The 16,476-nt window shown below is 39.0% G+C and overlaps 1 protein-coding gene across 2 annotated transcripts; it reads left to right on the forward strand.

Moving 5' to 3' along the window:
• The first annotated feature begins 1,029 nt into the window (after positions 1-1,029).
• On the forward strand, positions 1,030-15,587 carry LOC101174345 (neuroepithelial cell-transforming gene 1 protein). Of its 2 annotated transcripts, XM_078948551.1 has the most exons (13): positions 1,030-1,169; positions 5,661-5,769; positions 9,612-9,678; positions 9,903-9,962; positions 10,754-10,861; positions 10,955-11,116; positions 11,197-11,259; positions 11,347-11,443; positions 11,510-11,586; positions 11,678-11,935; positions 12,014-12,184; positions 12,271-12,457; positions 14,385-15,587. In XM_078948551.1, the coding sequence occupies exons 5-13, from the start codon at positions 10,811-10,813 to the stop codon at positions 14,705-14,707; spliced, it is 1,389 nt and encodes a 462-aa protein (XP_078804677.1). In that variant the 5' UTR covers positions 1,030-1,169; positions 5,661-5,769; positions 9,612-9,678; positions 9,903-9,962; positions 10,754-10,810; the 3' UTR covers positions 14,708-15,587. The 2 variants fall into 2 exon arrangements, with proteins under 2 accessions (XP_078804677.1, XP_004069966.1); XM_004069918.5 differs by lacking the exons at positions 1,030-1,169; positions 5,661-5,769 and adding an exon at positions 8,409-8,719.
• Positions 15,588-16,476: the final 889 nt, after the last annotated feature.

Here is a 16,476-nt window from a genome sequence, read left to right on the forward strand (position 1 = left end):
GTAGTAGTTAAAAGGTGCTGCCTCACTGTGACATTTCAGTCTTTCTGTCTCATAAATTTTAGTTAAAAATCTGAAAGTTCCTTTTCCTGGTGTGACTTGCATTAATTCCAGTAAAAACAAATAGTCTTTCAACCAGAAACAAACATTGAAGCTCAGTTAATTGTTATTCGTTATGAAGCAAAATTCAAACTTTTAGAAAAGTTGACAAACTTGAAATTTTTTTAATTTTTATTAGAAAAGCTGCAAAATGTCCAAACCCAGAAAAGACTTCCAGTATCCTCCAGAGGAGGAGTTTGGTGTGGAGCTCAGGAGCTGAGATGACTCAGCTTTCACAGCCTTCCCTCTTGGCATCTTCAGAGCGGGCAGATGAAAGGAGGTGATGAAGCGAGTCACTGTGTGGTCAGCTGACACACTTCAGAAGAACGTATTCTGGGAAAGGAAGCTCTGCTCCGGGACACGCATCCGTACAAACGCCTTAGGTCCTTGACGGCAAAACAATTATTTCATTTCCCGTTGCACCGGTGGAATGCGGCGTGACATTTCTTCTCTATAAGTCCTGCCCTCTCTCTCTCGCAAGCTCCATATGGATACTATTACATCCTTCCTTTTTTGAGGGAATTTCCCGGTTTAGGTGTTTTCCTCTGAAGCAGTTACAGATATGAGTTGTTTTTCTTGTTTACTCAAAAAAAACCTGTTAACCGAAAACTAAGACACAAATCTGGGTCTAAGGTTACAAACATCAGGACAGATATTTGTCAAAGGAACTTGAAATGATTGTCTGGTTGGTTATGTGTGTATCTACACAGCATCTATTGTCAATCTGATATGCTTCATGAGTATTTCTATCATACAGGCATCCGATGCTGACCAATAACGATGTGAATGATGTGAACCCTGAGCAGTCCCTCCACGTTTGTGCGTTTTCATGACTCACCGGTACAATAATGACTGTACCAGAGCGGCGGATAAAAGGGCTCACGTTGACTGTGAAGAGGAGAGAGATAGGCGAGTGGGCTGAGCTCACTCTGACACCTCTGTCTCAGAGCTCTTCTGCTGCTCAGAGCAAACACACCTACCAAGAGGACTGCGCCATGATAATCCCGGCAAAGGCATGGCTGGCTTTCAGCCTGGGAGAGGACGTGTGGCGAGAAAAGGACCATTTGGGACAGGTAAGTATCTGTAATGATCACATTTTGTCCTATTTTTGGGATCGTAGTTGTAATGCTGGTTGTAGTTTTGCTTTTAGTGTATTTCTGAACCAGTTAGTCAGCTTTGGATGCACTGAATGAGAAGTCTTCCTTGTATTTTTAAACCTTTGCTAACTCTAAAGTTGGGTGGATTCATGAGAATGTCAAAAGTAGGTTTATATCATCAGTTTCCAGGACTTTACTGCACATCATCCCATCAACACCTCCTTTTATAAAATTTAAGTGTTTGTTGTGTTTATTGCAGAGGCAATCGCGTATTCTTTGTTGAGTCATTTTGTGTCTTAGCTAACGATCCTCATGGTCCATTAAAGTCCCACTCCAATCATCTTTTGAGTTATTTTTAAAGTGTTGTCTTTGAATTATGATTATGCTGTTTTTAGGCCAAATTAAAAAACAGTGTTGTTTTCTAGTGCAGAGTGGCAGTAGTTCTGTAGAAATTCCCCCCTGAGTTGTGGGCGGGATTACTGGTGCGGAGCAACCCCGCCCCCTACTTCCTGTCATCCATCTGTTTACATGCTTTCCTGCTAGCCTACAGCCCCTCACACCCACAACCTAACATTATTGGTGTAACAAAAATGGCGAGCGAAATCTATGCTATCCAGCCGTACAGTTTTGAGCCACGTGCCAGGTCAGACTATGAAACCGGAGCTTGTGGCTTACTGCTGTAGCTTCCACAACACAACTACATGCTTTATCCAACAGCATATCTGTGTCTGCTCCTCAGTCTCTATTATTTGAATAAAGAAATACTCAGAAAAGCATTTTTAAGGTTAATTGTCTTAATATATGCCCTCCGTCATCAGACAAAAGCCACACGAAAATATTAAAAACATAGTTTTTTACTTGGAGTGGGTCTTTAAACACTCTCTCATCCTCCACTGACTCTTTGCGGTGACATACTTGGACCACTTCAGGGTTTTTTAATGCATCAACCCCTAATCCCCAACACAAACACCATTCTAACATTTTGATCCTATTTCTTCTTTGTCTTCTTTCATCACAGGTGAGACGATAAAGATTCAGACCTTAATAACATCAGAGTGGTAAATCTCTGAACTCCTCTCTAGCTAATCATCCTTCAGCCTTAAAGAAATTGATATTTCTGATAATTCTGTCCGTTATCCTTTGGTGCTGATCTTCTGAATTACCATCATCACATCAAGCCTGATGTGTAAACAAGTGCCTCATGAACAATGATGAAAAGCCCAGGAAATGGTTTTCATGACTCATCTGTCACAAGGCTGATTGCTTTAAATCCAGGAAGCAAAGCTGGGGCATGGGGACGTGACACATGTCCCACTTTAAGCCTTTTATATCACAAGCTGTTGTTGGTCAAGGAGGTAAATAGATTTATTTGTCAGTGCCATCATTTCTGAGACAGAAGTGAGTTTGGACCAAGAGGTCAACTTCCCAAAACCTCACCAGTGTCATACTTACCGGTACTTACCTCTTAACCACTCTATCACTTATCACAACAGTTCAAAGCTTGATGCTTTCAGTGTTTTTTTTGTAATTTACTGTTTTGAGACAATATGCTTTATCATTCATCTGTTAAACACTGCAAACCGGCTGAGAAATTCTTGCTAAAATACATCAAAAGGATCTCAAATCTACAGCGTTCAGAGTTAATCATGAAGTGAAACGCACCTCACCAGCTTCCTGCTTTGGTTTTTCCCCAGCAAATGACCACAATGAGGTCAAAAGGTCCTAAAAATCTGTTTTGGTTTTAAACAGTGTTTAAATCATACTGCTTAGAGCTGCTAGACACTAAATGCATCAAACCAAGTCTCCACTCTACCAAACAGGGTGCGTACAAAGTTCATAAGCTCATTCGTTGATAGGTTTTTATCTCTCTGACTCACAAGCACTTGATTCCACATATTCCTACCTTCCCCTTTCGAGGATAATGGCTTTCCCTGTCAGGTTAATGAACTCACTAAAGCCTGGAAAGAAGCTCATGTGGAGGAAGGCCCTCCACCTTTAGGGTGGGTTCATTTCCTGTCCCTCCTGCAATGTTTCCTCCAGCATTTGCTCATCCTATCCTGGTGATGGCCAGCTGACTCACTCCTGTCCTCAGACAGCAATGACACCACCCAAAAGCACGTGTCGAATTCAAGCTAGTGTAGAGGCCCTGAGTTTTATTAAGATGTGTCACCGGTCCACTTAGGTGATGCATGGCATTGAGGTTCAACTCATTTTCTTTCACATTAAAGGTTTGCTGTTTTTCTTCTTTTTCTTGTAGATGTAGCTTTAGAAACAAGATTCAAGGGAATGGAGAAGAAATGGAGAAAGTATTTGTCACTTAGAAATTTTCCTTCAATGTGAATCAAGGCTATTTGTGAATAAACACAACTAACAAACCTGCTACACTTACAGTCCAGGACTGTAAGGACCATATATTTTTTTCTGTTTTTCTGCACCTTTGGGTAAAAATTTAGCTGTCAGCACATAATCAAAAGCTCACCAAAATTTGCACACTCCTAGTACCCGCTGAAAATGAATTGGGCGTAGTACATGACCCCCCCCCACACACACACACACACCCACACACACTCACACAAAATGATGGCATCCCACCCAAAATCTCTTATGTGGCTTAAAATTAATATTTCAAAATCTGCTAACAAAATCAAAAGACATATATACAAAGGAAGTTTGAAATTATTATAGGATGGCTGCATGACCCATGGCTTGGCAGTCAATTTTTTTTGACAAAGTTTGAAACTTGACAATTTTCTAATTTTCGAACAAAATGGTAATAGAAACCTTTTATTCAACCGATCTTTACAAAATTTCACTCGCCACCACCTTTGACCTTTGACGTTTGGAAGAGGCCTCCATCTTGAATTTAAAAAAAAAATCAACTTTAGTACCAGCTACAAATTTAAATTCCACTTAGTAATTTTAATGAATCATCTCCCACGTCCTTGAGCATCATTGGGAATCTGCTTGAGAAAAAATTTTGGAATTAGAAGTTGTTGATTTTGAACGGCGTTAGAGTGGCGAGCTCGCAAAAGTGGCATTTCCTTGTTGTTTGCATATTTTTTACCAGAATACTGTAAAAATGTAATAGGTTTTTGGAAAAACATAACTAACAGCCCATCAGGGATGCTCTCATTGGAAAAGGAAAATTTGACGGTGCTAATAAATATTTTCTTTTTTTTTTCTAAAAATAATTTTTATCTGAATGTTTGCTTTTACAGAGTGTTTCACTAGTTAGAACCTAAAAAAGAAAAACGTCCATCTCTTACAGAGACCTACAAATAGCAGGTATTTGAAAGCACACACCATCACATGCACAAAAAAGCACACACCATCACATGCACAATCTTCTAACCAGTAAAATAGAAGGACTTTGAGAACTCAAGCACAGCTTTTTTTTACAGATGAAAAACATGCACCAACCCTTGAAAATTCATCTGTTTTGCAATTAAATTTTCGTGTTTGTTTTTTTTACTAAAACTTTTAGTTTGACCTTGAATCTTATTTTTTTATATGTTTTTCCATCATGAAGAAATGAAACACTGTTGTGGTGGTGGAAGCATCATGATTTGTATTTATTCTCTTGCCAATTACATGACAGATTTAATTAAATTCAGTCAAACACAAATGTCCCTATATGTCAAATTATTTTAATGGGATAATAATTTTAAAAGTTAAATTAACTATTATTACTAAGAAAAGGTATTGTTATCTCCAGGGTAATACAAAAATATCTGATCAGATATTTGCTCTCTCTATATACGTAGATTCATTTCTGGGGAGTTTTCTCCACATTTTGACCTGAAAACTATATTTACTGTAGGGCTAATTACCCTTTCATGGTTCTTATCCTGTGAGCTGCTGCCAGTATTTAAAATCCTTTCCTGCAGAGCATGAGTCAGTGTTGTTCTGGGAATGAAAATATGCTATTTGCTTTTGCAGTAAAAAGATAAACAGAGTTGAGTCTATAACATGGAGCAACAATACAGGAGTTGATTCATCCTGCAGTGACTGTGTACCTATTTCTGTAGGGATAACAAGCATGCTGTGTTGAGGGTTGAGGTATTAGTGCATTCAGATAAACAGACTTGACAGAGTCAGGATGCAGCAGCTTCACTGAAGAGGTCAAGAGGTCTCAATAGTTTTTTTTAAATGCATTTGTGTCGTCTTCAATTACTCCTTTATTAGTAATTTTATGCAATGCTGCAGTGAAATAACATAAACAAAACATGAACTTTGGATTGTCACATATCAATAAACTAAGAAGAAAACCAAATACAAGCACAGAGATAAAGAAAAGTGTGTTTGCTAGATCTTTTCTTTGTCATGCATTCAAAGGATAAGACACAGAACTGTGTTTGTGGTTTGTGTCCATTAGAACCTCTTTCTCTGAAATGGAAGCATAGTTAAAAATGTAAATATGTGTATTCTTTTGTGTGTCTTGATGTATCATGTTGTTCTTTTTCATAGTATTTAAGGATCTGCTGAACCAGGTGGATGGAGCAGCAGGAGACTTCCACTTTGCCGATGCCCCCTTCAGAAATATACCATTGACTCTTATAAAGTGAACCTAATGAAGGTTCTGTACCTTTTCACAAGTCATACCTGTCATAAAAACTCATACACCATCTTTTTTTTTGCTTGAAATAAGCCACAATTGTTTTTTTTCCACCCATGTTTTTGACTAACTTGCAGTGACCTACCTAAATGCACATCATTCATTTTGTTTTACCATATGACAGGTTTCCAGTTTGTGTATTGACCTACCCTCAGAAACTGATTTCATTTGGTGACATAGATGTTTGTAGTTTTTCCTCTAGCACCACATGAATTCAGTGTTCTTATGGTGGACAAGCAGCCCATACAGTATAAACTATGAACAGTTAAAAAGTAGATCATAAAGGACTTCTCACAGTTGTGGTCCTATTGCTTATTTTTGTTCATTTGCATTTTAACTAGAAAAAAAACCAACGCAAATCTTGTTCTGTTTTTGTTGAGCAGGCTGTGTGTGTCTTTTAGACAGATCAGAAAATTATTCTAACTTCCAGTTATGGTGACTCATATTTGAGTCAGCTCCTCCGGTGTGGGGCTGCACGGTGGTGCAGTGCTTTCACAGCAAGATGGTCGTGGTTTGCATGTTGCCCAAGGTGTGATTGTGTGGCCCTGCAAAAGACTTCACCTGCAACAGGGGAAGGTGGGGAACACCACACCTTCATCTAACAGTGGCCTGGTTGGCTCAAGCTACCCTCTGACCCTAAAAGGGATTCAGAGGGTTCCGAAGATTGATGGATGGATGGATGCGCCTGTGTGCAGGAAGAAGCTCTGGGCTTCAGGACTTTTTGCTGGCCTGAGGCTTGTTCAACGTTCATTTTAATAAATCGCAGCATAAAAGCTACTTTGTTAACTATGACACCAATTTTCTTCATCATAGCATTTTATATCATTTAAATCTATTGGTGGATCCCCTACTTACCATCATCATTGTAGGCAAAATAAAACCACATAAAACTATGAAAGAAGACAATGTTAGATTTTTTTCAAACAGTTTGTAGGCAAAAAAAATTGATTTTATATGGTACCACTTCTAAAGAGATTGTATCTTGGAAAAACTGCTGAGAAAGCCATGAGAAAAAATTTTATTTCTGTGTTTGTGTTCTGAAATGTTTGATGCTCTAAGTGGATTTTACTTTACAACAAAGGGAAATTGTGTTAAGTACACACAAAATCCAAAACCTTTTTTGCAAATGTCAAAAAATAAAAAGACATAACTTTAGTCGCCAGTCTCATTGTTTGCAGGGTTTTATCACATTTCAAAAGAGTTCTGCTTAGGTCTTGTTAGAATTTCTTACAAGTATTTACCATGTGGACGCTATATTGGAACTATCAAGAACCTAATGAATTGATCTGTCATTTTTGTGGCAGCTACTGAAATTGTATTGTCAGTTCCTCCATTTTTGTATTTCTTTTTTCAATCTGTCTTAATGTTTGCTAATAAAGGTGACTAACAGGATGATGTGGGTGTTTTCATGTATTAATGGGAGTTTTAACCACATACCCTGAAGAACTAGTGAAAAAATGATTATATTATGGATTATGTGCATGCATTTAACCCATCTGAAAAAATAGGATCCATGCTCTGAAATAGTACAAAAAATAACTTGTGAACCGCAATAGAGCACAAATAGGTGAACAATTAAAGACGTTTATGTGTGATGGGGGTTATTTTAGTCTTGAAAGTAATTTCTTCGGGTGGTACAGCCTTTCTTGATTTCTTACAACCTTTTCTGTGTGATTGAAAGCAGTACTGGAACACTCTGTGGTTCCAAATGTATGTGAGCTTTAGCTGGAAAATAATATTTTGTTTCAAAAAGAGCAAGAAAAGGGCAATTAATAATGAAAGAGACTGACGGTTAAAAATCTGGAAATGTGAGTCTTTCGTTTAAAGAGAGTCAAAGTCTCAGTGAAAACTGATTTTTTTAATACTTTTTTTACTTTCAAAAGTTGCTCAGAAAACAGAAAGAAACCCAGACAAGAGGAGGTCTGGCAGACCCAAAGTCACAGTTGAATCAGACGATACGTTTGTGAGAGTGAACGCCTGAATAATAGATGGATTATGGGGGCAACAGGTTTAAAAACAGGTTGAGGAAAGCCGAAACTGTAGGGATGACAAAACAAGTTGCAGTAAGAACTACATTGCTGAAGAGTCAGATAAGACAAAAAATGTGGCATTCAACATTCAGCATTAGCATTACAGCATTCAACCAATAAAATAAAAAAAAGTTTACTGTCCTCTGTCCCTCTCACAGAGCCTATCTGAACCCCCCATCTATGTCAAAACCCCCTGAGGACAAATGAACAAGATGGTAAACGTGAATTCATAGAGTGAAAGCAAAGCAGCCGCAAGTACCAACAAGCATTTTTAAAAGGTCCTACAGAGGACTTGAAAGAAATCTCTAAAAGAAGATTTTATTTTTTTTGAAGAAGGAACTTTTAAAAAGATAGTGCTCAGGTGCAAAATCACACCTACAAGTCAAGTTAGGTCGTTTATGTGTCACAGATAATTTTGCTAAAAATAGACCCCTGCACTATCTGGAGACCCTATTTTTAAGTTTTCGAGGGAACAGGAAGTATTGAGTTTGATTCTGATGCATTTCAGTCTTTTGAGAATATGCCCCTCCCACATGCCGTTTGGCCTCTCCTGATTGGTCGATTTCCAACAATCCGCCATATTCAAACTTCCGCTGTTTGGTGTGTGGACTGTCATCGATCTTTTTACTTTCTATTTTGCTCATCAAACCAATTAATTGAGTTCATTTTAAAGCTTTTTCAGAAATCATATTGGTTAAAAATCGACTGAGTTTATTTTAGAACGAAGACTCCCGGAAAATGGACGATACTGACGATATTTGCCCGAGGACGGTGGAAAACAATAAGCGCACACTGCGCAAAATGTCAACGAGAACGTCTACTACGAGTATCATCAGCGCTGCTGAGTCCTCTCCTCCAAAACCGAGAAGCAACTCAAAGAAGTATGTCAACGTGAAACATAAAAATGTCTCTATTGGTGGAACTTTGCGGAATAATTTCACTTAAACAACGCATTTACAACGAGATAAGCGGCATGACTGAGAGTGAAGCATTAACGAATGATGCATTCAAGTGCACCTCGAAAATTACGGGGTTTTTTGCACTTTACCCTCTTAGGATTGCATTTTTGCTATCCTACCTTTCTGTGGTTTAAAAGTAATAGGTGCGGAGGTATATACCTCAAAAGTTTATTGTAGGCAATAAACAATAGAGCTTGTTGTTAAAGGTATTTTGTAATTTTTTTTTAAATCGGAACCGTCCGAACGGAAACAGAAAACATTGCATTTAAAACCGGTAAAAGCATTTGTATCATGTTTTCTTAATTAAACGTACACATTGACATACATATAATATTTCATTGTTTATTTACTTTTATTGTGCTTCTCTCATGATCATCATTCAATTAAAGCTCAGTTGGAAGTGAATGGAAAGCAGCTTGTAAACAATGCTATCGGGATCTAATATCTGTGCATTTTCAAATGCTTGCAAACCTTTTAAAGGTGCAACGAACATATGTATAAATGTTGATTTAGCTGTTTCTGCACATTAGACACGTATTGCTCAGATGGTAGAGAAATATTCTCATCGGTATAAACCATGCTGATGCTCCTCATGTGATGAACACCATTACTGTACTACATAGTACTGTGTGGTTGAGATCAGAACTTTTGTTATTTTAAAATACAATTACAAAACATCCTGAAAATAATATTTATCTCTTGTGTTTATATGTCTTTATGTCATACTCTGAAACCATTGATCTTGTCAGTGTTATAAAAAAGTCAAATAACTCATCAAACGTCTTGTCTTCACCATCTGTCTTGGATCCTGTAGACCTCCACTTCAGAGAGGCAGCTCCTTTACATTTCTCACACCGGGGACTCCATGGGACTTCACTCTGGTGAGTTCACAATACGGCACCACCACAGTGGACCCAGAGCTTCACCATATCTGCAAATCAGATGCAGAGTGGCATGTGGCAATTCTTCCAAACAAGCTGAAACGTGGAATCAATATACACATTCAAATCTGGAGCAGTTTGTCTGAATAAATATGCAGGTGTTTCTATGGTCTGTGCATTTTTATCTGAAGTAACCAGTGTTTTTTTTTGTTACACCACTCCAGAAAAGAAAGCGCAAAGAGAAAGACGATGACACCATCAGTCTGTCCAGCTTCGACCTCAAGGTGGGACCTCCTACTCTTGTCTACCCCATGTGTAGCAAGCACCTGTGAATGTATCCTCGCAGTCGACTTTATTCCCTCTGCATGACTCAGGTCCTCACCACAGAGAGCCATGAGTGTTAGAAGTGTGTGAGCTCAGGATAATCACTTAAACTGGCACAACCACTCATGACGGTAGATCTGGCCTCTTGTGTCTCTAAGCATGCTCGGTGGCTTTGTCATTTATCTGATAATGGATTCAGACAGTATGGAAGCTAATTCCAACACAGCATATAGTAGCCACAAAAAATCATTTAAAATCCCACTCCAATCATCTTTTGAGCTATTTTAAAAGCATTCCCAGTGGTCATTTAATTATGATTATGCTGTTTTTAGCCAAACCAAATAACCTGCGCAATTTTTTAGGACACAGTTTCTGCAGAGCAGCAGTAGTTCATTACAAATTCACATCTAAGTTGTTGGCAGGACTATTATGCGGAGCAACACCACCCCCCTTCCCCTCCCCATAGTGGAGTGGAGCAGGGAGCTTATAGCCCACCCAGTGTATGTCCTATATTCCAAATAAGCTCTTTCTCCAACAGCAGTTTTTCATCTGTTCCTGATTCACAAACAATTTGAATAAAGAAATACCCAGAAATGCAATTTTAAGCCTAACTTTGTTTTCATCATCCCTCATGAGAAAAATGGCACAAGAACATGTTAAAAAAAAAACACCAGTTCCATCACAGTGGGTCTTTAAAAATGATTCATGTGGTGATTAATTCATATAACCTGTACTTTACTCTATTATTCAGGAACCCAGTAACAAGCGTGTTCGACCGCTGGCCAAAGTTTCATCCCTCGTTAATCTGATGTCGCCCTCAAAGAACGGAGCAGTGCGGCGCTTTGGTCAGACCATTCAGGTACACTGATTCTAAGCCCTCACAAATGTCTTAAATTGTAGGGTTTTTTTATGATTTTTGTAGTAAAATGTTCACATGTGTGTATTTTTCTAGTCATTGCGCGCTGATACCAAGTCACCGGGGACAACTCTGAAAGGCAACAGCAGATCTTCAGGTCCAACTCCCACGAAACGAAGAAACAGCACTTTGTGGTCGGAGACGCTGGACATCCATCAGAAGAGCACCTTCTCTACCAAAGAGATCAAGAGACAGGAGGTTGTTGGCTTCAGGTTCAGTTAAGAGACGTCTTTGAACAAAGCTAACAAGTAACTCCCTTTGTGCTTTTATTTTTTTAGGCAATTTATGAACTTTTCAGAGGGGAGCAGGACCTCATTGAGGATCTTCAGCTTGCGCGAAAGGCAGGAAAAACCGAACACCCCAAATCATGCAAAGCAAACCACCATTGCATCTTTGTTGACTTTGTGGTCTGCACGTCTCTCGTTTAGGCATACCATGACCCCATGCTGAAACTGTCCATCATGACAGAGGAGGAGCTAGCTCACATTTTTGGTGACCTGGATGCTTACATCCCTTTACATGAAGGTACGTTTTCTGCCGTTGGCTTTTGTAAAATCCAGTTTTGATGCTAACTCCTGCGTTCACCGGCAGACTTATTGATTAAGCTAACAGAGGAAACTGGCTCGGATGGAACCGTAGCTCAGATTGGGCAAATAGTAATAGACTGGGTAAGTACGAACTGACAGTTTTAGGTAGCAGTAAAATAATCCTATTGATTGATTTTTGTATTTTAAAAACTCCCCAAACATGCCTTCCCAGCTGCCTGGCTTGAACGCCTATAGAAACTACTGCAGCAACCAGCTGGCAGCCAAAGCGCTGCTGGACCAGAAGAAACAGGACAGACGGGTCCAGGACTTTCTGCAGCGCTGTCTTGAGTCCCCCTTTAGCAGGAAGTTGGACCTTTGGAGCTTCCTTGACATTCCACGTTCACGCCTGGTGAAATATCCGCTGTTGCTGCGGGAAATCCTCAGACATACGCCTCCCGATCACCCAGATGTGACCAGCCTGGAGAAAGCAGTATGTTCCACCATTTTTCTTTCATTTTGAATGATATTTTTTGGTCCTTTTACTAATGTTTATTATTATGTTATCCAGATCGCAATAATCCAGGAGATTCTGTCAGACATCAACGTGAGAAAGGGAGAGTCTGAATGCCAGTATTACATAGATAAGTTGGAGTATCTGGATGAGAAGCAGCGGGACCCTCTCATTGATAACTGCAAGACGCTGCTGTGTCACGGCGAGCTGCGCACAAAGAGTGGTTCGGTAGGGGGCTTTCCTATTATCTTTTGATTTCTGTGAAAACTTTTTTTTCTTTTGCTAACTTCTGCTACCTCCTTTCCTGTTTTCAGAGGCTACACGTATTTCTCTTCTCTGAGCTGCTGGTTCTGACCCGACCAGTAACCCGAAACGACAAGAGCTGCTTCCAGGTGTGCCGTCGGCCCATTCCTGTGAAAGATCTGGCTCTGGAAGACCTGCAGGATGGAGAGATCCGCATGGGGGGGTCCTTCAGAGGGGCCTTTACCAACGGAGAAAAGGGTGAGCTGAGCTGCACTCCGCCTGAATTATAATGCCGGTTTTCTCCTAAATGCTTAATCGAAAGAATTAACTTCTGCGGTCTGCACAAACATCTTTGAGTCTTTGTCACATTTGAGACAACGTTTTGTCTTTAAAAATGTTTAAAAAAGTAATTTTTTGATTGATATAAATATAAGTAATCTTTTCTTAAGATGACGTTCACACCACATGTGATTCAGACTAACTTTTGGGTATTACTGCGTACTGTAGGATTGTTTTTCAGATCTTATCAACCTTTGAAAGTCATTGTAAGTTCCGCAAACCTTTTAGACTGAAAATGCCTGTTATGTCAGAGGACAAAATAATGATTACCTTCAGAAGTACAAAAAAATCAAATTAGGATTGAAGTATGTCTTTGTTTCTTCAGTGATTAAGTAAAGCTACACAAACACCAACGTTTCCACAGATTAGTTCTTAATAAAAATCACATTTATTCCTCTAACTGCAACTTTAAGATTGTTCTACAGTTCTTACATTTACATTCCAATGAAAATGGTGTTTTTAGCATGTTCCTGTGGTATTTTTCTCACGATGGGGGATATGAAAGAGGAAAATGAACCTTAAAATTGCATTTCTGAGTATTTCTTTATTCAAATCGTGGGGAACAGACAGACAAAAAATGCAGGTGGAGCTACAGTCAGTGGGCCACAACATCTCTGCTCTGCTCCATTCTGATGCATCCACTTCCACACATCTTCGTTTTCCTCGTCTGAGCTGGCATCTGATGCAAAACTGTATGACTGGAGAGCTCTGACATTGTTAACCTAATGTTAGGTTGGTGTTGTAGCTAGCTGGAAGCTAGCGGGACAGCTTGTAATATGACAGGTGATGGGAAGTGGGGTGGGGTTACCCTACGCCAACAGTTCCGCCCACAACTCAGAGGCGCATTTCTACTAAACTACTGCCACTTTGCAAAAACTATGTCCATGATTTTGGCTAAAAACGGCATAATCATAATTAGAAGACCACTGGAAACGCTTTGAAAATAAATGAAAAGATGATTGGAGTGGGACTTTAAACAAACGTGCATTCACTCAGACTTTTTGTTCCTAATCTCCAAGAAGCTATCACTCCAGATAATCTTTGTAATGGGACTAAAAGTCAAACTTTTTACCTCAGTCATCGTTGTTAGGCTAATCTTTAACATATTTCTGTTTTTACATGCAAACTGCAGAACCTCTTTTGTATGTCGAGACTAAATGATGCAAAAGATAAGTGAATGATTTGACAATGTTTGTAAAAAGGAAGCAATAAACTATGATAGCATTTTTGATTTTAGAAAGATGTTGCCACTGGCATTAAAATTAGAAGATATTTGATTGCAATTCTGCATGTTAAACAGGAGTGAACAGAACATTTTACTTGGGTATAAAGGTTAAAAATAACAACAGTGGAATATTCTAGTAAGACGATACACTCTAAGTGGAGAAGTTTTGAAAGATAATAGCGGTATAGAAACATTTTCCTGTTGGTTTAGGTTTTTGTTTCTGTCTTTCTCTGCCTCTGGTTTTGGTGAACTGTTAAAATAGTTATCTGCTCTCTCAATCTTCTACTTGTGGTGCGAGGCAGGAAGTCTATGTTTGAAGGAGCTTTTTCACAGAAAACAGTAAAATAATTTTTATGACAGCAAAATAAGCCATGTTTAAGTTAAATCTTGGCTCAGAAATTAAATAAAAACAGCTTTTACCTGAAATATAATCATAGTGGGCTCAGTAAAATAAGATATTAAATATATGCTATTGAAATTGTATGTTTACAGAGACGAGGAAGGTTTAGTGATTTTGCTTGTTTGTTCAGAAATCACTTTAATTTTGGCCCATAAATATTAATGTATGACATGACGCAGTTTCACATCATCTGAACTCCCCCTTCCTGTCTGTGTTTCTAGCTAAGAATGTTTTCCGAGTGAGCTCCATGGATGCTTCCCACTGCCAGTCCCACACCCTGCATGTCAGCGATGTTTACCACAAGCAGCAGTGGCTCAACTGCCTACGCACGGCGATAGCCCAACAGCAAGGGGCCTCGCCTGATGTCCAGGAGGGGGAAGCCGTCCCGGCAAAGCGCCGCTCCGCTGCCAGGATCTGCGATGTAAATACAGACGAGAACTGTCCACCCGCCTCAGGTCCCAAACTCAGACGTCAGACGCTCTCCAAAAGCAGACTGGACCAGAAGTTACACGAGTCACAGAAGAGAAAGGAAACTAAAGTTTAAGTGTTTACTCTTTACAAGACCTATGCTTCCAAATATTCTTTTTCCTTATCAGTAAGTTTTAAAGCAGCCAATTTGTATTTTGCTGTATCTTTCTAGCTGCACTGAAAATCCGTTTCAATCATCTCCGTCCTGATGGATACGAAGTGTTTCTGCTTCAATTGTGTTAATAGTTTACAAAAAGCAAAAGATGCCACTTGCCAGTCTGTGTAATCCAGTTACACGTGTGTAAAATTAGTATCTCGTGTGTGTTAACAATTTTTATACCACTTGTAGTGTTTATGTTTTACATTTATTCCATGATGTGTTTTTTTTAACCAATTTGGTAAATGTACAATCATGTATAATGTTAACAGGGCTGAAATAAGGAAGTTGAGGTGTTGCAACATCTGTGTTTCCCTAAAAAAGAAAAGCCCCTGAGTGACACAGCTCTAAAAAATGTTCAGATTTAATTCAGGATTATGAGTGAAATTCAACTGAAAAGTCTGACTCCAGACATGAAATAAGTACAAACATTTTTTACAAGTATGTATTTAGCAAAAATGTGTTGGTAAAAGGAAAAAAAAGAGAAGTAAAGCACTGTTTACTCTGTTGTACTAAGTTTAACTGTCTGTGTGGGTTTTTTTTATTGCAGCAAACATACCTTTGACTTGATTCTGACAACTCAGTCACTTACCTCCTGCTATTTTTTTCTGCTTTTCAGCTCTGTGTCACAACACTTTTAAAACAGACCAACCACATTAGCAGCTGCTCTTCTTTTAAATCCAAATGACACGTCTTTTTAAACTCGGAATGAAAAGTTAACAAATATGGAGCACAATTTCTGTTTTATGTGTAAAAAAGTTTAAAACTGGTGAAATAAAATGTTCATGTTCTCATAAAATCAGAGCTAAGACTACTGCTTTTTATGGCTTTTAACCCTTAGCATAACTTAGTAAGTAGCCTGCACCTGAAGTTTATATTATTAAGTATAATTGAGTATAAGTACAGCATGTCCACTATAGACCATGTACATGTAGTACTGTATACTAACTGAATACTTCCTCAGACTAAATTGGAACATTTTAAGTTTACAATATATAAGTAGTATATAAAAAGTAAACTTCAAATGAACTGCTTCACTTTTACTATAGACTAAGTATATTTGTACTACACGTAACCCTTGTGCTGTCCTAGGCACTTTAACATTGGGAGTTGGGTCATCTAGACCCACTAGACCAGAGGTGGCTGAGCCTGGTCCTCAAGAGCCTCAACCCTGTCTGTTTTCCGGTTCTCCCTTGACTGCTTAATGCTGATAACCAAAATCAGGTGTGTTTAGTAAATCAGGATGTGAAATCACTTGAGTCAGCTAATCAACAGGAAGCTGATTAAGGAGAGCTGGAAAACAGGCAGGGTTGAGGCTCTTGAGGACCAGGGTTAGCCACCCCTGCACTAGACAGTGCTCTGAACCTTTTTTTTTTAAATAATTTGTGATCTTCACTGGTGTCCATGGATTACATGAAATCTTTCCACCTTTATCCACCTTTGTCATGGTAGGGAGAACACGTCACTGCAAGGGTGGGGTCATCTAAGAAAGCACAGGGGTTAAATAGGCTATTTTTTGTTAAGGGTAAACTACAGCCAGGCCTTACATTTCTTTCAGTGAAGCCTGTCAGGTACATAACAGCACCAGGGGCAATGGGAGGAGGGGGCATGACAACAGGGTCTGCTTTACATACCGATAAGGGTAATTTGGCATGTAAGAAAACTAAGTCATCTGTTTTTTTAGATGT

Source organism: Oryzias latipes, chromosome 6 (genome assembly GCF_053564925.1).
Source record: "Oryzias latipes strain Hd-rR chromosome 6, Olatipes_Hd-rR_3.1".
Taxonomy (NCBI): domain Eukaryota; kingdom Metazoa; phylum Chordata; class Actinopteri; order Beloniformes; family Adrianichthyidae; genus Oryzias; species Oryzias latipes.